Source organism: Saccostrea cucullata, unplaced genomic scaffold (genome assembly GCF_032062105.1).
Source record: "Saccostrea cucullata isolate Sc308-1 unplaced genomic scaffold, CSIRO_AGI_Scuc_v1 ctg979, whole genome shotgun sequence".
In the NCBI taxonomy this organism is placed as follows: domain Eukaryota; kingdom Metazoa; phylum Mollusca; class Bivalvia; order Ostreida; family Ostreidae; genus Saccostrea; species Saccostrea cuccullata.
The window spans coordinates 187,501-207,996 of NW_026924382.1; the positions used below are offsets into that span (position 1 = coordinate 187,501).

The following is a 20,496-nucleotide window of genomic DNA, read 5'->3' on the forward strand; positions in this document are numbered from 1 at the left end:
TTGGTAGGTCTTCTCGTGACTATACAGACCTGGTCAGGTATTGGTTGACCAATGCTGAAGGCTGAGGTTAACAAATACCTGACCAGGTCTGTATAGTCATGCGTAGACCGAATTCAAAAATCATTAACCGTTTTATTAAATGATCAGGAATTTTACACTTTTGACACTTTCAATCTTGTCTCCATCAAATAAAAACACTCATAATATAATAGTCAAGGCTTATCTAATTAACAACTAGTAGTTAAAAATTGCAATATTATGAAACAATAAATACTCAACCATTTACTTTCAAAAGCGTTTAATCTCCTTGGAGCTGGCGTCTGACATGTTTACATTCATTACGTTCATGCTTTGAAACACGCAATCTGATTGGTCGAAAAAATTGTAAGCAAATCTATGGTTGGTCAAGAGAGAAAACCCAAATAATGTTAGGTGAACTCACTCTGAGGTACATCTCAGGAAAAGGCGTCTAGACCAATCAGAGAGCACCAAAATTTGATTGCAGAGATTTGAATTATTGTTTCTAAAGGGAACAACAAATTTTATTAAATGATCAGGAATTTTCGTGCTCTCTGATTGGTCTAGAAGCCTTTTCCTGTGATGTACCTCAGAGTGAGATCACCTCATATGAGGTTTATTCAGTTTTTCCCTCTTGACCAACCATAGATTTGCTTACAGCTTTTTAATTCGACCAATCAGATTGCATGTTTCAAAGTATGTTTCGGCGTGAATGTAAACATGTCAGACGCCATTACCAAGGGGATTACCCAGATAGCAAGCTGACGTTGGGCCGATGTTGGCATGTGGTTGGTATCGGCTACATATCGCGGTTGGCAGAAAATATTGGGCCAATATCGGTCCGACATTGTCATTACAACAGTCGGGGTATTGACATTGTTCCAACATCGGTCCGATATTGTAATTACAACAGTTGGTGTATTGACATTGTACCAACATCGGTCCGACATTGTAATTACAACAGTTGGTTTACATTGTTCCAACGTCGGGCCAACATTAATCGTTCTCAAAAAAATTTTTTTTACTTACCTGAAAAAGTTGACACGCAAAAGGATGGGGGTGGTGGTGGCCAACTTTTTTAAAGGCCAACTTCCTTTCACTTCCAATTTTTTTGCTATTTTTCCTTGTTTTCACTATAGGCCCAGCCCCCCCCCCCCCCCCCCTCCGTTGCTACGTGCCTGAACATTGTTATTTTTAATGTTGAAGTATGGACATCTTTGTAATGTTTAGGACATTGTTGAACCAATGTTGCTATGTAAACTTATGTTGAAACGTTTAAAAAAATATTTATTATTTTATTTTTTATTTCTTTGTTTATTTATTCATTTCTAGTTATTTAACCCTTACAAAGATTTTCAAAACTATGGAATATAACTTAGATTTTTCTCTAAAACTGTCGACTAATAGTACAATTACGTCGGGATCGAAGTCGGGCTCGATAAGCAATTAATTTAAACAACACACCGCGCCGAAATTTAAATTTTTGGTGGGTTACACGCAGCCATGTTGATGTTGTACAGAAGGAAAGTTCGGAAGAGAGTGTGGCGAAAAAGGAGAATCATGACTAGCTTTGGATGGAATTTCTGTTTGACAGAAGATGAAGACATTTTACGACCCGGTACTGCGGTAGGTACAATGTACAAAATATTTTAACATTTGTCCTTGAATGAATAATTGCTTTTGCTACTGTTCCTTAGTCAGGACACTACACATAAAACGCCTTGCAGTGAAATCGTTTTAGCAAGCGCTATTTCAATTTTATTATAATAATTTAGCACTTCTAAACATCTCTCATAAAGATGGATTTCAACCCGAATTTCCTCGTTTGGGATCGATTCAGGAATTTTAGTGTTCCTCTCTTCAACATTTACAGAGTATGTTGTACAATGTAATAAAATATATTTATTTTTAAATGCATGTTCAAGATCATTTTCAGCACTTATTTTGATTATGTATTTAATAGTTGCATGCAGTGGACTGTGCCTGAGACGATTCCCATAGCGCCGGCGAATAGTCAGCTTGTATAAATGGTGAGAACCAGCTCAAATTTTCATTTAACACAAATAACCTAATATTGTTTTTATTAACTTGTATCTTTTAGCATAGAACTATAAAAATATTGCAGACTTCGATGTACCAAGTAAACAAGAGGTTTATATTCTTAATTTCCTTATCCTAAAAATACATAACAATGGATTCTGACAGGTAATCTAAACATGCTATAAATTAGCACAGCTATGCATATTAATTATTTTATATTAAATACTTATGCATTTATAAATTATTAAGAATAGCTATCATTTTGACATATTCTATGATGCACAATTATACATGCATTATTTACAGGAATCTGAATGCTCACAAGAAGGACAAATGCAGTATGGAAATTAACACAAAGGTATTCTAAGATTTCTTAAATTTTCTGATTAGAGCTATAAAATCACATGAATTGAAATACATGTATCTTATAATTCTTATTCAATGTAAGTCAGGCATAGGGCTTTAGCTCTAGCCCTAACCTTTTCCTTTAGCTCACTTGAGCCATTTTAAGTCCAAAGTTAAACAAAGCGAGTTTTCTCATCAGTGTCTAGTTTTCGTCTGTCATCTGTAAACTTCTCAAATTTTAACATTTATCGAAATTAATCCTAAGAACCAAAAAAAGACACTGCAAGATTGAATTTCTATTTTACACTAAATGTATACTGAACTGTCAGGTTGAAGTAACCAATTGTCTTGACAGTCTTGTACTCTTGTAGAGCCTTACTTTATTATTTGTTATATATTTATATGTTTATAATATATAAATGCGATTGATAATCGATGATAATACATCCTGATGGTCATTTTTTCTTTCAGAAATTGTGCCAGAAAAGTAAGTGTCTACGGGAACAATCAACATCAACTTTCTGAGCCTTCCTACTTAAACTAAAGTGAATTCATTTGTGAATTTCATGGGATATCAGTGAGGAAGTGATTCAAGCAGACACTTGAGAAATTTCGGATCTAATTATAAATTAGGATCTTTGGCATATTCGGGGAAAATAGCGTGACTGTGTTGATTTTATGGGATCTTTTTATTAATATAGTTGTAGTGGATATTTTGTCTTAATACATGTGTTTGTCACTCTAGTCTAGTCATTAACTTTGTACGGTAAATGTTCAAGGGCAACTGGAAGTTCATTGCAACTGCATACCCCGTTGAGGTTTCAATGACCTCTCCCAATGTTATTACAATGTAAGTCAAATGTCATATTTTAAAAAAAGAAATAGTTTGTTTTATTACAAAGAAATGTTGAGAAATACTTAGAAAAAAATATGCTTACATTGTACATCTATAAGTGTATATGTAATATTTGTTTGAAAACACATTGTGAAAGAAACAATTTTTTTTAATTTTGAAAATATAGATTTGATCTATGATAAATTGAACATTGAATTGAATTGAATTCAGTTTTCATTGTATCTTCCTGGAATTTCTTAGATTTCAATGGAATTCCATAGATTTCTAAATATCCTTGTGCACAGATATGTTGGGCCAACATAAGAATTATCATTGTTTGAAATTGGGCCAACGTAAGGCCTACATGAAGATGCACAAATACGTTGGGCCTACATTGGACCAACATCAGAATTATCATTGTATAACATTGGGACAACGTAGCGCCAACATGTCAGTGCAATGTTGCAACGATGAGCAAAATTACATTGGCCCAATATACATTTTCCGACGTTGGTCCAATGTAGGAAAATGATATTGGGCCAATGTAATTTTTTTCCAACGTTGCGCCGACATGTCGGCGCAACGTTGGCCCAATGTCATAGAACGATAATTCTGACGTTACAGACGTTGGGCCAACATTGACAACAGTGGCCCAACGTTGGACCAACGTCAGAATTATCGTTCTATGACATTGGGCCAACGTTGCGCCAACATGTCGGCGCAACGTTGCGCCGATGAGCAAAATTACATTGGCCCAATATCATTTTCCGACATTGGACCAACGTAACTTACAACGGTGGCCCAACATTGGGCCAACGTAAGCTTGCTATCTGGGTAAACACTTTTGAAAGTAAATGATTGAGTATTTATTGTTTAATAATATTGTTTTTAATTTTGAACTACTATTTGTTAAGCTGTTGAAGTATATCAACATGTAGAAAGTGTTTGAATTCGGTCTAATCGAGATTATATGGACCTGGTCAGGTATTGGTTAACCTCGGCCTTCGGCCTCGGTCAACCTATTCCTGACCGGTTCCGTATAGTCACGAGTAAACCTCATCAAACGTCAGTAATTGTATATTGTAGACGATGCAAGGCGGCATATTACGCAAAATCCATAAACATGATAAATACTCTGTGCAGTGCAATTTTACGAGGGATGTTCTACTTTTACATTCTTGTTCAACACGTAAGTGATATAATTCTACCAAAGTATCAAATTCGGAAATAAATAATCGCGTCCTTATTATCATGGATTGGGCACTCGGTAACATATATTATCAAGGTATATTGTATCACAATGATTTGAATGGAATCTTATCTGATCTGCCATAGAGTTCTGCTCAAAAGTGTTTATTAACTACTTGAATATATTATTTGCTTGGTGAATAAGAGCATATCAACTCAAACTTAAATACTTGAGCTCTTGAATTTCAATTACAGTTGTATTTATTGAAATATGATATAGTGCCCTGAAATTATCGTGGTATCTTTTCTTCGATGTTAAAGATTGTCTAAACAGAGGGGTTGGGGGGAGGGGGTATCTGTAACTATAAAAAGAGATGGAACAGCATACCCCCGGTATAACGTGTAAAATCACTCCCTTTTTGTTGGTGCATATAAATGCATATAAAGAATCCCATATGTCTTAAAATAAATCGGCGTATTTCTGCGCAACTATATATATTTTTACAAATCCAACATTTGTTGTCCTTTGATATATCTACATTAGTATACACTGTACATGATATGATGGGATAGAGACACTCTCCATCATTAATCATAACATTAACCTACAGACAAAGTATTTCAAATCCGATTATCTTTCCATTTTTTTCATACTGGATACATTCATACTAAAACACATCTCATTTCCTACAATACACAATGTACCTTTTATTTGTCCCTCTTCAGAAGTTTAAGGGCCTAACATGATACAGTCCTTTTGTCAAATGAAACGTACTACATGTAGCTGGTACATTGTATATAAGAATACACGAATCGACAAATACATAAAGCCCCCTCCCCTACACCCTGCTAAGAACTGGAAACAGGCCAGGGGTTTGAAAAATAAGTGAAGTTTACTTTTATGGTGGCATATTTCTGTCTCATGCAAGATAAATTATATTAACATGCAACATAATTATGTATACATGCTCCTCAATTATGTCAGCATACAAAATGATTATCATGTTAGCTACTGGGCCCCGTTTTACAAAAGAACTTACGACTAAGACAAAAATACTTCTCATTTGATTGTAACATTCTGCAAAATTAAAGATTGAGTTCAATATTGCTATCATAAAAACATCTTCCTACATTCCTTTAAAAAGTTAAAAAAAAATCAATTTAATGCAAATTTGAAAATTATAAGCAGAATAAGTTTTGATTTTACTCGTTCTTTTGTAAAAGTTAAAAGCGCCCCAGATTTTCGTGAATCTAATTTTCATGCTGGTAAATTTAATTATCTACTTACGCCGTGACATTTCATACAAGTAAGATGCAACAGGAATATGCTGACATGAGACTACTTATATTAACATGTGGGACATGCAGCTTATATGTATGTCAATATGTCAGATAATTATGTTAACATGCGAGTAAACTATGTCAACGTGCGAGAAACCGGTATATATACATGCCAATAATTATCTTGCATGTGGACATAAAAATTTCGTATGTTAGAACATAACATAACGAGTACATAACTCACATGTTTACATAAATAAGTCGCATGATAACTTAATTATCTTGCAAGTCGCATGACAACATAATTATCTTGCATCTTATGTGTATGATCGATGTAAGATAATGGCGTTAATAAGTAAATTTGCCAATGTTAAAATTATATTCTCTCATGAGATTGGTAACTTGCATGTTAACATAAAATTGCATGAGGACATATTTCTGTTTCATGTCGACATTTTTTTTTTTTTGCATGTGACATAATTTCTTGCATGTACATGTAGGGGACAGAAATTTGCCACTATAACTTTTTATGTAACTTTTCGCAAGGTCAATCGAAAGAAAATGTATCAAATCATTTTTCAGTACTCACCGTTGAGAAAACGTTTATAACGACAAGAATGCCAATAATGAAAGGGACCGATCCCGCCATGTCGGATCTTCCAGAGTCCAGGAAGGAGAAAGTGGCAAAATCTAACAGGAAGGTGATGTAAGTTTCACAGACAAACGCTTGGACGTCCGTGACATTTGTACCCGGCAGGATCACACCAAAACTCCCGTGTTGCATTTCGACAGGAGATACCAACGTTATAATGCCCATACCAGCAATAGCACCAAGAACTTGGAAACAAACATAAAATAGGAATCTACACAGAGTTATCCCCCCTGTTACCAGGAAGCCAATACTAATGGCGGGATTTACATGACCTCCACTGACGGTGCTCAATGTCGTTATTATGACAGCGATGAAGAATCCTGTTTCTATGGAAATATGGACACTGCTTGGTTTTGTTCCCAAAGTTTCGTGATACAACCCGGCACCTACACCATACAAAACCAGAAACATCACTCCAAGGAATTCAGCCAGTGACGCTCTCAAAAGATCGAGCGACCTTAAATCGTCAAGTTCCCGTTCCCAAAAAGATTTCTTCTTCTCCATGAGGGCCTTCTTCTTTTCTTCGGACATTTTACTGTAAAATATAAAAACTTAAAAAAAAATTCACAGTCCTACTTTTAAGCAACCTTTCACCTGTAAACATTCAGGATAACAAGTATCTCTCTATAGAAGACTTAACTGCTTTGAAATAAATCTAGGCTAACCTTAGATATAGGGCTGAGACTCAGATAACAATTTTGGTTAAAATGAATGACTTAGTTTTCATAAAGTGGTATCTATATCCAGTAAATTGTCCTCTCGGTTACCAAAAGAATGACAAGTGGAAACAGAATATAAACAACCCAGTGTTTGGGTCCATTTCTCTATATATTCACTGTTTTCATTCTTTTGAATTGCACGAGCAACCGACTGCTGAGTTAATACTAAGCTTTGCTTTATCTTTTTTCGCAATCTGTGATCATCACCCTTGTCCACTGAAGGAAAGGACGATACAACTTGTTCATGAAATTATTTAAAGAAAATGTTTGTTATACAACTAAAAAATTAAAATTTATTTTCTGCATATAAATACCCCTTAATATTAATCCTTGAATGGCTGTAACATGATCTTGTATGGTGTATTTAAACAGTGTCTGAATGTCGACTGAAATAACCCCGTTCTTGTATGTATATACAGATTGAATTTATGCAAGAACATGTATTAACTTTCAATTTTTATGAATAAATTAATTCATAAGATAATCCGCTACAAAACAGTAGTAGAAAGAGCGCTTTACAAACCCGATATTTTCAGTACCGTGTACCTGCCACTGACGACGGATCGTCAGGTCTTTGCCCCTTTCACTACATTTTCCGGACACATTACTAAGGTTTTAACATTAGTCCTTGATATCGAGTGTCTGACATAACCTTCCTATTTGACTGACTGTTATTTTTACGTCTTCACAACGAATTTGTTTCATTAAATCCCTTCATGGTTAAAGAGAAAACTTCTTCGATGTCTCATGCTGAAAATTTGTGTTTACTATTTAAATATACTAGTACTATTGCTTAAACTCGCAAGTAAATACCCCAAATGTCATGCATTGTTCGTTGCCCAACTTGGCCTAAATAAATAGTGTCTTATCGCAGTAGAGTCCCTTTTCAGTTTTTATGAATTGAGATAAAAATAAGAGCTATCTTTAAAGTTCGGTAAAAAAAAAACAACTAGAACTAAATGTTGTCTTTAAATTCAACAAGGCACTTGGTCGCATATATTTTTCATCTAACGGACATGACTACAATTTATACCACTTTTGGGAATTCTACTTCCACTCCTCTCTCTCTCTCTCTCTCTCTCTCTCTCTCTCAAATATATACAATATTTATATTGCAAAGTTCTTTATTTGAAATTATAGGAATTTTGTTAAATTAGAAGACTTTCTCATCAAAGTGGTCTTTTTTCATAAGAAATCAATATCTAATTACCTTTGCAGCTTGACCATGATTTCTCTTCGAGACACCGAAAACAGGACACAGTAGGGCTACAATCAATAAAAAACATGCTCATTTTTAATAAAGAAAAACTTTCTTGTCTTGTCACATGTTTGGGCATAAATTTCAATTATTTTCTCCATATAAAATCAAATCTAAAATTGATTTTTTGTTGCTTACTTAAATAAAATTACTAAATAAAAGGGACTTGCGTCAGTTCTTCGTTCACTTAAAAAAGGGGGGAGGGGTCAGATGAGCCATACACTGTACATGTACGTATGTCTGTTGTCCAATTTTTTTTTCAATAATTGTAACTTAATGTAACTTTATTAAAATTAATTTAATTGATTTATTAATTCATGTTACATAAAAAAATATATACATATATCAAGTATAAAAAATCAGAGGTGTTTCTTTTTTTATTTTATGAGAGAGAGAGAGAGAGAGAGAGAGAGAGAGAGAGAGAGAGAGAGAGAGAGAGAGAGAGAGTAAAGGTGAGTAAAGGTAAGAGCTAGGAGAACAGCAGGTTCCACTTGTTCCACTGGGTATCAAACTTCTCCTTTTTACCATTCTTATAAGATTGTTTTGTTTCATAATGAAATTGCATTTGTGAATATTGTATTGTTTGAATTAATTGGTTTCAGTGTGCGACTTGTAGTATAAATTATAATATAATGTTTCAGCAAAGAAGAATAGCATTTTGAATATCAATATTTTCATAAAAAAATTCTAAAAGAAAAATTTTCTTAGTAACACTAATAGTTAGACAAGCCAACCTTCAAGTAAACGAACAAATTATTGTAGAGAAAATTGTGTTTTATTACATTCACATAGAAGGTGTTCTTTTGTTTCCTCCTGAGATCAGTATGACAAAAACTACGCATGTAGAGCTTACATTATTTTTTTTTTAGTTTTGAATAAAAATGAATTTGTTGCTAAGATTTTGTTTATAATCCTACAATGAAACAATTGGAGTTTTACAGTCTTTTGTTACCATATAGGGTGTTATGTGACTTTTTTTAATTTCTGAATTCCAACCTCTATAAAAGCTCACTCCAATACGCGAGTTTCGAGATTGTAACTCTCCTGCGATAGAGGCGCAAAAGTATCCATTTCAGCATGGAGGTGGGACAGTTTGTTACACAGGTACTTGTGGACAGGACCCCCCCCCCCCCAATATAAAGTATCCATTTCAGCATGGAGGTGGGACAGTTTGTTAATGTATACAACGTGTACCTGTGGTTTGTTAATGTATATACAAACGTGCATAAATAATTAACGATGTTTATGGCTCTTAAAATTTATTTAATGTTATAAAAAGATAAAAATGTTAAACAGTGATGCATTTTATGATTTTATCAAGCTCAACTGTCTATATTTACATATCTACTTTCAATTAAAGGGTACTTGAAAACGAAATAAACGTCGTGGTCTTTATCAAAAAGTAAAAGATTTTGTTGATTGTACAAACATTTTCTAAAAAGTTAGTGGGTTTTTGTAAATATACACAGTTGAGCCCGAAAATCATAAAATGCATCACTGCTTAACATTTTTATCTTTCTATACCATTAAATAAATTTTGAAAGCCATAAACATCGTTCATTTATTTATGCACGTTTGTATACATAAAGTTGATAAACCAATTGTCCCACCTCCATGCTGAAAAGGATACTTTTTGCGCCTCTATCGTAGGAGAGTTACAATCTCAAAACGCGCGTAATTAACTGTTGCAACAGAAGAATTTCACATTTAACTTTTTTTTTTTTACATTTCATTACTATGAAAACTTTTGATATAATTAACGGATAAGTGATTTTTTAAACACTGTTTTCCTTACCAGAATTTTTCATCCACGCCTTTATAGCATATTGTATTCTTTAAAAAAAAATTATTAATCATGTATTTGGATAGGGGTTGCAGAAATACTCATAAGTGAGGAGTGAACTGTCCTCATTAAAATGATTTATGATATCATTATGTTGTCTTATATTACTGTCAAACAGTTTTAACTAGTGAAATCAGACAGCCATAATACATGTAACCACCCCCCACCCCCGTGTCATTTATAAAAAAAAAAATAAGATACTTGTGGAACTAATAAACCGTCTGATTTTTCTTTTTAAAAATATACAAACAGTATTTTTATCTATATGTTTAATAACTATTTTTTTTAGATACATATTTTCTCAAGAAACGTATCGATCGCTCAAACAGAGTTGTGCCATTTCCAGTAAAAACTCGGGCTCGGGATTCTGGAAATTAGAAACAATATGGCGCTTTCCATGAAAATATTTTCTCTTCGAATTAGCCGTCAAATTCGACGGTATTTTAATACAGCATCAACATGCGACAATGGAAAGAGTGTTAGGGTGAGGTTTGCACCGAGCCCCACAGGATATATGCATTTAGGTTCTCTAAGAACAGCGTTATACAATTACTTGTTTGCCAAGTCAAATGGTGGTGTGTTTGTTTTGAGGATAGAGGATACGGATCAGGTGGGATATATCATATATGAAGAAAAGTCAAAGTTTAGTCCAGGAAGTGTCATCCAATTTTAGATAAAAATATTCAACGGAGCAATTGAAAAAAATATATATATATTTCAACATGTTCAACGTAACCACTCATCTTTATTTCGACGTATCTTTTACTTACTTGCATCTTATTGAGAAGTCGATACCTTGATTAAATCGTCCATCAACTTCTCAATTTTAGAGAATAATCTTTTACCTGTCATTCATACATTTAGAGGACATTTTGGCTATTTTTTTTAATTTACAGACAAGAATTGTAGATGGTGCTATTGAGAAGATCATAAAGACTTTACAATGGGCCAAGCTTGAACCGGATGAAGGTAAATAGTGAAAGTTTTTTTCTTCTTCCACTAATGTGCCTGGCACCAATATTGGGCATTATCACTTATGTAAAAGACTAAAATCATGCTGAGGAAGACCTCGTTAAAAATCTGGATAAAAATTAAAATCGACAATATTTACAAAATGTGTAGGAGTAGTTTTACCAGAATCCTTATTATCAACCTCATGACACACTTTGATGCACATCTCTTTTAGTGACTTCCTCTAAAAAAGCTGTTTTGTGCCTGATCATTCCTCTAAAAATTTCAAGAAACGAAAGGCAGAGATTCCTTTAAATCTTATTATTTTTTTAAATATGTAAAATTAATGAGTTTAGAATGTAATACTTTGTAAATAGGATAATTAATTATGAACATGTATGGAAGTATATTTTTGTCTTTTTCCTAACAATAATTAAGTAACCCTTAAAGTTTAAAATAGCATCAACATTGCTCTTGCCTTATGGACTGAAGTGTCACTAAATATCTCTCATACCATGTTCCTGTAAAATTTTCAAATACTAAAGTTTTATTTGAATATGAATTAAAGATTACATACCTGGTTAGTCTTATTATGCAGTAGACACAACTCACCATATATTATAAAATTACTTGTTCACTTTAACCCCTCTGGCCTTCCCATTATGATTAACTAATGAACTGTCTGTTGTCAGGTCCTTCTATTGGTGGAGACTATGGACCCTACATCCAGTCACAAAGAACAGAGTTGTACACCAATTGTTTGGATAAATTAATTAAGGTACTGCAGTCAGAGTACATGTTTATTACATGTATAACAATGATGTATTTACATATGTACGGCTTTGTTACATATAGATTTTTAATATTTTGTTGTAAGGCAAACGCTTACACAGGGATTGACTCCAATGTAAATCATACACATCGATGTATTTTGGATATTTCTGATAGAAAGGTTTTTTTTAATTTACATTAGTTTATAAAGAAGACAATGAATTGAACATTTCTGCCAAAAACGTGACATTGTTTTTGCAATAATGTTTCTGGATCATACCTTTATTTAGAAATCGGGTTCGTTATTCTGTTTTCTTTCGTTCACTCTCTGCCTGACAACTTATTATGAACTTAAGATACATTCTTACGAAATATATGTAATAGAATAGTTTATTTAATCACTTACAGAATATAAAGAACACCAGTTGTTCTTGGTAATGATGTATCTTGATTCAAAACATGATAACTGTTTTCCTTTTAGTTGAACCTTAATTGCTTGGGGGGGGGGGTAAATTTAAAAAAAAAAAAAAAAAGAAAAGAAAAGGAAAAATCATTAGTGCATCGCTGTACGTGTGTTTACAGGATAGTAAATTACAGGAAAGTTGTTTGCAGTTAAGTTTAAAATAGAAATTAGTTTGTTAACTCTGTAATGTTTACAGTATGATGTATCAAATTAAGATACAGTAACTGATATTTTCTTCTTTAAAATTTTTGGGCAACCAAGTTTTGCGTTCGGGCAAGTCAAAATTGTAGTTCATTTGCCCGAAGGACAAGTGAATATAAAAGTTAATGTCAATCCCTGTTACAATGTACACGGTAACACCTGTAATGCCATGTTTAAATTGAAGAGTATACTTGTATTACAAAATATATTCACCCACAGCGTACAGTATGCATGATGTTTGTTTATTTTTTTGCAATTTCACTACTTAACTTTAAAAAAAAGTGTGCTTTACTGTTAAATAAAAATACTCTTATTTTTGCTGAAGAATGGAGCAGCTTACAGGTGTTATTGCACTAAGTTCAGACTCAATTTGATCAGAAAAGATGCCATCCGACGAGGAGAAATTCCAAAGTATGACAACAAATGTCGACATTTAACAGATAGAGAAATTCAGGAGAAAACTGACGAAAATGTGCCATATGTTGTCAGATTTAAGGTGAATACACATTTACAAGAAAAAAAAAAATGTTTCTTACATACTTATAATTTAACCAAAATTTTTTAAGATCTCTTACTTGCTACTTTAATTTGAGTGTAAAACATGCAGTCGAACATTTTGTTTACATAAGGAGATAAAAACTTTTTGATATTGAATTTTCTGCCGATTTAAATTAAACTGTGATATGTATTAAGAAGGAAAAAAAAAAGGCAATTAAGCAAGAAAATAGATTATGGAAGATGCTATTCACAATTTTTTGTTTAATACAGTATTAGCAAGATTTTTAGCGAGGATTTAATTTTGACATTATTAGCAAGGGAACCGAGATCACTAAAATTAAACATAGCTAAAAATTATTTGCGTTTTTTTTTCACAATAGCTTCATTAGTGAGCATTTGAGATTCACTAAAATTTCCTCTTACTTAAAATAGAATACCAGTTTTTAAGGAAAAGTCACTAGATTTGCATCTTGCTAAAATTTCCATCTGTACGATATGTGAATATGTAATTTATTCTCAGTTAAATAACATACATGATGCAATCCAGATTCATGAATACAACTTTCTTTTTCCAGTTAAATTCAGAGGACCACGAGCCATTTACAGATCTTGTTTATGGACATTATGATGTAAACATTGCTAATTATGAAGGTGATCCAGTAAGTTACATTCTAATATATCTCCGAAATTATGAGTAAAAATTACAATGTAGCATTCTACAATTCCCCAGTCAGTGTTTCCTGTCAGTCTTCAATAATTGTTAAAGTACTTTTGTGTTCATATTTTATTTTCACAAAGCAGTTGAACATTTAATTGCAAACACTGTATAATTTCTTGAAAAATATATAAACAAAATTGTTTGTAAGTGTAAAATAATATGGAGTGAAAATAACCCTTTATACAATAAAAACTATAATTGATCAAACTTTCTAAAAATGATGTGTTAAAATGTCTTTAATTTATATATATTTTCAGCAGGTTAAGGATTTTGTGTTATCATTGTTAACCAAATTATTGTCACAGATTTAACTAGAATTATGCTTCTGGTTAAAAATTCAGAGGCCAAGTTAACTAATTATAGACCTATTGCTATCTGTTTTTGTCCTGTCGTCCGTCGTCGTCCAACCATTTATAATAATTGCACTATGGCTATGTAGATCTTGTAAATCCCTGCCCCCCTGGGGCTTCAATAATTAATGCAATCTTTATCCAATTAGCATGACGAGCTTTTACACTTGAGAGTTTGAAAATGCAACTTTGAAAAATCTCTGCTCCTGGGATTTTTTACCCTAAGTACGATTTGATTCGAGCGTCGTGAATAATGCGTAAGAAGTATACTATTGATTATATAGTAACATTTTACCTACTTCAGGTGCGGATATAAGATTTTAAGTGGACGCAATGCACAAAATGTCTTGAATGATAATGCGATTATATTATAGTGAAATGCATGAATTCTTTGAGCATTTGATATGCTAATGATAGTTTATAAGGCGGATATAAAATTTTAATTTGAAACAAAAAATACTTGTGGAAATAAAAAAAAATATGATCCCTTCCGGTTTTTGAAACGGCGGGAAATAAATCGTCGCTTGGTTTAGTGTAAAATTCATCGATACGAGTGCCATTCAAAAAGTTTCACCTGTTCAAAGGACAAATAAAATGACGACTTTGTTGCACAATGACATTGGTTTACTGTAGTTTCAAAAGTAAAAATTATTTACGTTTTTTTTGCAAACAATACCTTCATTAGTGACACATTTGAGATTCACTTTTAAAATTTTACAACTCCCTATACTTAAAATAGAATATTGTTTTTGAGGTCAAAAGTCACAAGGTCATAAATTTGCATCTTGCTAAAATTTCACATCTGTACGATATGTGAATATGTAATTTTATATCTCAATCAAATAACTATTGATTTTGAGGTGCAATCCAAATTTATACATTCTGTCCGTGTGTAATACTATCACTTTCAAGAAGATTTTTCTTATGCAATGTAATTTTATACCAAAACTCCCTAGAGGCCCCTCTCAAAGTGCCCCGCCCCATTTATTAGTATCTTGTTTATGGACATTTTTATGATGTAAACATTGCTAATTATAGAACTGTTTAATAAAGGCTAAATAGTTACATTTGTAATATATCTACCGAACATGAAAACATGAATATATACATGTATGTGATTACATATATTCACAATGTAAAGCGATTCCGTACTGGTGGTTATGTCTCTCGCTTCAAGTGTGAGAGGTCAGTGTTCCTTTTTTTTTTTACTACTTTTTTTTTTTACTAAATGATAGTATTAATGTGAAATTGTTAAAATCATCGTTACAGTGTGATAAATATTCCATATAAAAAAATCTTTACACACATAATAAAGAATAAGCAATCAAATCTTTATATGCATATTGACACATGTATTTTATTTGCTTCAGTATACATGACAGTGGACACATAATTTAATTGGGGTGAATTTATATAAAGAACACTGCATAATTTCTCTGTTATAACAGAACTGTGACTGGGTGAATGTAAAAATGAGAAGCAAAATTGTTTGTAAGTGAATATAAAATATATATGGAGTGAAAAAATTATTTTACAATGAAAAAATGTTCCTACACAATACCCCCTGTCTGTTTTATCTAGGATTAAATTTTCTACACATTCATAACACATTTAAAAAAAATGCTGATGTGTGTTATATTTTTAAAGAATTGATTTTTTAAAATATATTTTGACCAACATTACAAAATTTATATAACTGGCCCAAACTGGCAGATGATATATATTTTCCTATTTGTAAGCATTATGTGTCAGGGTAAGGATTTAATAGCATAAAAAAAAGAATGTACAAATGTATAATTGATTTATCAAAAAAAAATTTTGACTTCCTTCTCCTATGCTTTTTTATTCTCATGTTCATAACTAAACCAAACAAAAAAAAAATTGCTGGCCTTATAATAGATGCCTCTTTCAAAATAGATACTTTATATCATATTTAACTAAAAATAAATTAATGCTTTGAAATTGCCCTTTGATAAGCAATGGTGCCTCTATCAAAATTTGTGAATTTCATGGCTTTTGGATTAAAACACGAACCAAATACAATCGCTGGAAAGTTGTTACATGATACTCAGGTGACCTATAAGGCCCGTGGGCCTCTTGTTTTGGATATGGTCCATTTACAAGCATTATGATTTAGGCCTACTTTGCATGACATATCTATGATAAACGATGCATTCAGGGATGCATTTCCCTTATCTCTTAATGCTTATCATTTAATTTCCATGGGTAACCAAAACATCAAGTTGATGGAATTATATGTAGGCAATGCATCTTATTGAATATTCACTTGGAATATTAGACACATGCATGATTACATTGTTAAGATTGGCTTTTAAATCTCTCAATATACCAAAGTGTTTTTCTTTAATCAATATGAAATTGTCAAAAAAAAAATGACTTTGAAAAAAAAATGTTAAAATTTTGGAGTCAATAATATGAAAAAAGATGAGATGAATACATTTAGAAAGTGAACACTTGAGACTTATTTCATCTTTTCAATGTTAGGTAATTATGAAAGCTGATGGTTTGCCAACCTATCATTTCGCCAATGTAGTGGATGACCATTTGATGGGAATAACTCATGTCCTAAGGGGACAGGTGAGTTTTACAAGGAATGCACAATTTTAAAGAGGAGGGACTCTTTATTTTTATTTTCAAATAAATTCTAATGGTTTAATAACAAACTTTTCTGTCATTGATCAGTTTATTTTATCTGAAATCTGCTATAATTAAAATAGTAAATAAATGCTCTTGTATATTTAGAATAGTAAATAAATGCTTTTGGATATTAAGATCTTTTAATATAAATGAACATCTTAGTATATACTGTAGACACACATTTTTGAAAAACAGTTATTGCCAGGTATTAACATTATATGCATGTATTTCACCAAATTGAATAAAGTGTGCTTAATAAAAAAAATGTATAAAATCTTGAATTCTTCCATTATTTTCTGTTAGCACTCACCATGTAAATTTTTGTAACTAGAAGTTTTGTTTCTATATAGGAATGGCAGATTTCAACTCCAAAGCACTTGCTGTTGTATAAAGCATTTGGCTGGTCCCCTCCTGAGTTTGGTCACCTTCCTCTCATTATGAACAGGTACATTTATACTCTCTTGTAACAAGGATGAACACAATAACCTCATAGTATTGGAGTAAAAAATCAACAAATTTCAACAAACTGCAAAAGTATAAAGGAAGATTTTCATCTGACAAATAGATCAATCATCATAAAGAACTTTTTCATATCAATATGACCAGTGTGTTTTGTGTAATCCTGTCGATCTTTTGTTAAAGCTTTTATTGATAAAGTCATATAGATTCAGAAGAGTACCTTAAATTTTAAACTGTGTATTAAAAGTAATATTTACTTTATTGAAAAAAAATTATATAAAGTAACTTTTTTAAAAATCAATAAATTATATGTAGAATTGAAAACAAATTTTGCAGTTCAGCTCTATAACCTAAATATGAATATTAAAAAAAAGTAAACTGCATTTTGAATTTCAGTGATGGAACTAAGCTGTCAAAGAGACAGGGAGATATTCAGATATCATATTATCAGGTATTAAAGATTCAGGTATCATGTTATCAGGTATTTAAGATTCAGATATCATATTATCAGGTATTAAAGATTCAGATATCATATTATCAGGTATTAAGATACCAGCAAGTCCTCTGTGAATTTATACAATGTATGCTTGTTTAGAGTTACTGCCCTTTTTGCATTGTAATGCTAGCTCATTTGATCTATGTAATGTACAGTATGCTCCTTTTATTCCAGAATAAAGGCTACAGTCCTGAATCTTTATTGAAGTTTCTCACATTACTTGGAGGGGGGTACACACAGACAGATGATCATTCTATAGAGTATGACAGCATGAAGGACCTCATCAAAAAGGTATATCTTCATATCAGGGTTTTGACTCAAAGGTCATTCAGTCAAATGCATTCCATGGAATATATTTTATAGAAAGTTAACAACCCTAAACCAACTTTTTTTTTTGACATTTACTGAACATTTCCTGATTTATTTCTTTGAAAACCCCATAATCAATCCATCAACTATGAACAAGTCAGAAACTGTTTTCAAAGCCAAGTGTTCTTATAATATGACCCGTATAAAAGATCTACTACGAAGGTTTGATCCGGAACTTATGATCAGATTCATTTTCTGGATCAATACTTTTTTTTAAAAAAAATCTGCATCATATTATAGTTCTTCCATTATGTTAAATATCAATTTTACTGTGTAGTGTATTCAGTTAAAAACCCACAATAAATAGCCATGATAGCATTAAGTGAGGAATTATATTTTGTTGCAGAAGATTCTTTTTTTATTTTCTCTTTCAAAGTATATTTACAGTACTGATACTTTTAAATTCCTATTTTTCCATATATTTGATTTTTATTTACACATAAAAACGTTTAAGTTTATGCTTTTCAGAATTACATGTACAGGTTTAAATCAGAATATGAATTGCTTTAATATTATCCGTTTTTCCAATTTAAAGTTTTCCATAGAGAATATGTCCACTCATCCTGGACATGTGGATAATGAAAAGTTGGAGCAAGTGAGTAAAATTTACCTCAAGAGAGAGATGCAAGATGATCCTGTCCAAGTTACTGACCAGACAATGGAAATCCTGACGAAACATTTGCAAGCAAAGTAAGAATATTCAGGATAGGTACATGTGTTCACTCAAGTATAAACTGTATCAATCATTGAGTGCTTTGCAAAATTCTTTTTTTTTTTAAATTGTAGATATCCTAGTAAGTTTCCAAGTACTGAACTAGACAAAGAATATGTTGCTGGTATTCTACAGTGGGCTGTGGTTAGTGCTTCTAGTGCATTTTAATTTTATAAGTGTGTAATTTAATTACTATGTACAGGGAAATTTTCGCCCCCGTTTTATTTTCACCCCTTTCGCTCTCTTCATGATTGGGCAAATTAAAAACAGGGCGAATTCAAAGAACACAGCATGATTTCTAAACAGAACTATCATGACTGGGCAAATTCAAAATGGGGCAAAATTGTTTGCAAGTGCAAAAGGGTGAAAATAACCCTGTGTACAGTAATTTGATTTTCAATATCATTGAATATCCTACTTTATTTGACTTAAATGGATTATTGATAAGCATATATATTTCAGGGTGAAAGCAGAATTAACAAGATTACAGATTTAACAGAACCACAATGGGATTTCCTGTGGAACACACCTTCTCAAACACAGATACAGGAACTCAGAGGAAATTATGACCTTGACCTCTGTGATATTTTACGAGACTGTTACACTGCTGTCAATGAAATGTCTGACTTTCAGGAAAACACCCTCAAAAACTCCTTGTCTGTGATTGCTAAAAATAGAGGAATCAAAGTGAAATTATTGATGAACATTATACGAGTTTCCCTATCTGGATTACAGGTATATATACATTCAATTTACTCACTGCTGACTTTAGAAAGCTTTGCATTTTAAATGTAATGTATGTGAAATTCAGGAAATAATTAAAATAATATATGAGAGGGTCTTCAAAGTAAACCCACTCTGACATTTAAGATTTTATTTTATCTATGAATCCAGTATATTAATTATTAGATGTTTTATTTTTTCTTCATATTTACCATCTCTGGTATTACAATTATATTTAAGAACGCTCTATACACTCATGAAAAATATTTTTAGGACTTTGAGAAAATTATATAGTATATAGGAGTATATTCTAAAATTAAATTAATCATTTTTAACATAGGAAGAGTGCCTTTTTTATCCAGGAAAAATTCTCAAAGACAATGAAGTAATAATGCAGAAAAATTGCTTTTTCTTACTCAAATGAAAAATATACAGGCAAATAAAGGTTTTAACTACTTTATCTTGGTGAGGGTCCTTAAACAGTAAACTAGACATGTGTTTTCAATTGGGTACTCTTTTTATTTACAGGTAGGACCCCCTGTTGTTGAAATGATGAAAATACTTGGAAGAACAGTAACTCTTAATCGACTTAAATATGCAGAAGAGTGTGTAAACAATTTGGATCATGTTGACCTTAAAATGTAAATCCAATTTAATACGAAACACCTTTTATTTGGTACATTGTGCAAAGGTGACTTAATAAAAAAGTAATGCTATAATTGCCAGATGACTTTTAACTAAGGTTATCTTAAAAATTTGTCTCACCTCTGTTCATTATTCTGATATATTGACTAATTGGGTAGATTTTTTTTTATATTTTGACTAACAAAAAACACCAGCATAAGTTTACTATGGCTCTGTTAAATATATTTTGCAATAATAGTGTGGGTTTACATGAACATTTATGAAGTCTGTGAAACAGAGAGAAGGATTGTTGAGGAATGAAAA

General features: G+C 32.0%; 2 protein-coding genes and 1 long non-coding RNA gene across 6 annotated transcripts in view; 2 read left to right on the top strand and 1 right to left on the bottom strand.

Moving 5' to 3' along the window:
- Window positions 1-8,339, bottom strand: part of LOC134266308 (aquaporin-like) — a 13,585-nt gene extending 5,246 nt beyond the window's left edge. Inside the window, exons 1-2 of one of the 4 annotated variants that reach the window (XM_062748526.1) lie at window positions 8,289-8,339; window positions 6,297-6,894 (exon numbers count right to left, since the gene is read on the bottom strand). In XM_062748526.1, the coding sequence (XP_062604510.1) occupies window positions 6,297-6,894; window positions 8,289-8,305 (615 nt within the window). In that variant the 5' untranslated portion in view covers window positions 8,306-8,339. Of the gene's footprint in view, window positions 1-6,296; window positions 6,895-7,024; window positions 7,354-7,601; window positions 7,892-8,288 lie in introns of those variants that run through there. The other 3 variants (XM_062748528.1, XM_062748527.1, XM_062748529.1) reach the window with 3 other exon arrangements.
- LOC134266310 (uncharacterized) lies at window positions 1,622-2,920 on the top strand. The gene is made up of 4 exons (XR_009991944.1): window positions 1,622-1,644; window positions 1,982-2,048; window positions 2,365-2,416; window positions 2,875-2,920. It is a non-coding gene; the product is annotated as an uncharacterized LOC134266310 (long non-coding RNA).
- A 2,223-nt stretch (window positions 8,340-10,562) lies between the features above and the next one.
- Window positions 10,563-20,267, top strand: LOC134266311 (probable glutamate--tRNA ligase, mitochondrial). Its single transcript, XM_062748530.1, has 13 exons — window positions 10,563-10,789; window positions 11,076-11,148; window positions 11,823-11,908; window positions 12,891-13,061; window positions 13,639-13,722; window positions 16,637-16,729; window positions 17,140-17,234; window positions 17,645-17,699; window positions 17,919-18,035; window positions 18,649-18,803; window positions 18,900-18,969; window positions 19,288-19,560; window positions 20,077-20,267. Exons 1-13 carry the CDS (start codon window positions 10,565-10,567, stop codon window positions 20,191-20,193), a joined length of 1,614 nt encoding a protein of 537 aa, XP_062604514.1. The 5' UTR covers window positions 10,563-10,564; the 3' UTR covers window positions 20,194-20,267.
- Window positions 20,268-20,496: the final 229 nt, after the last annotated feature.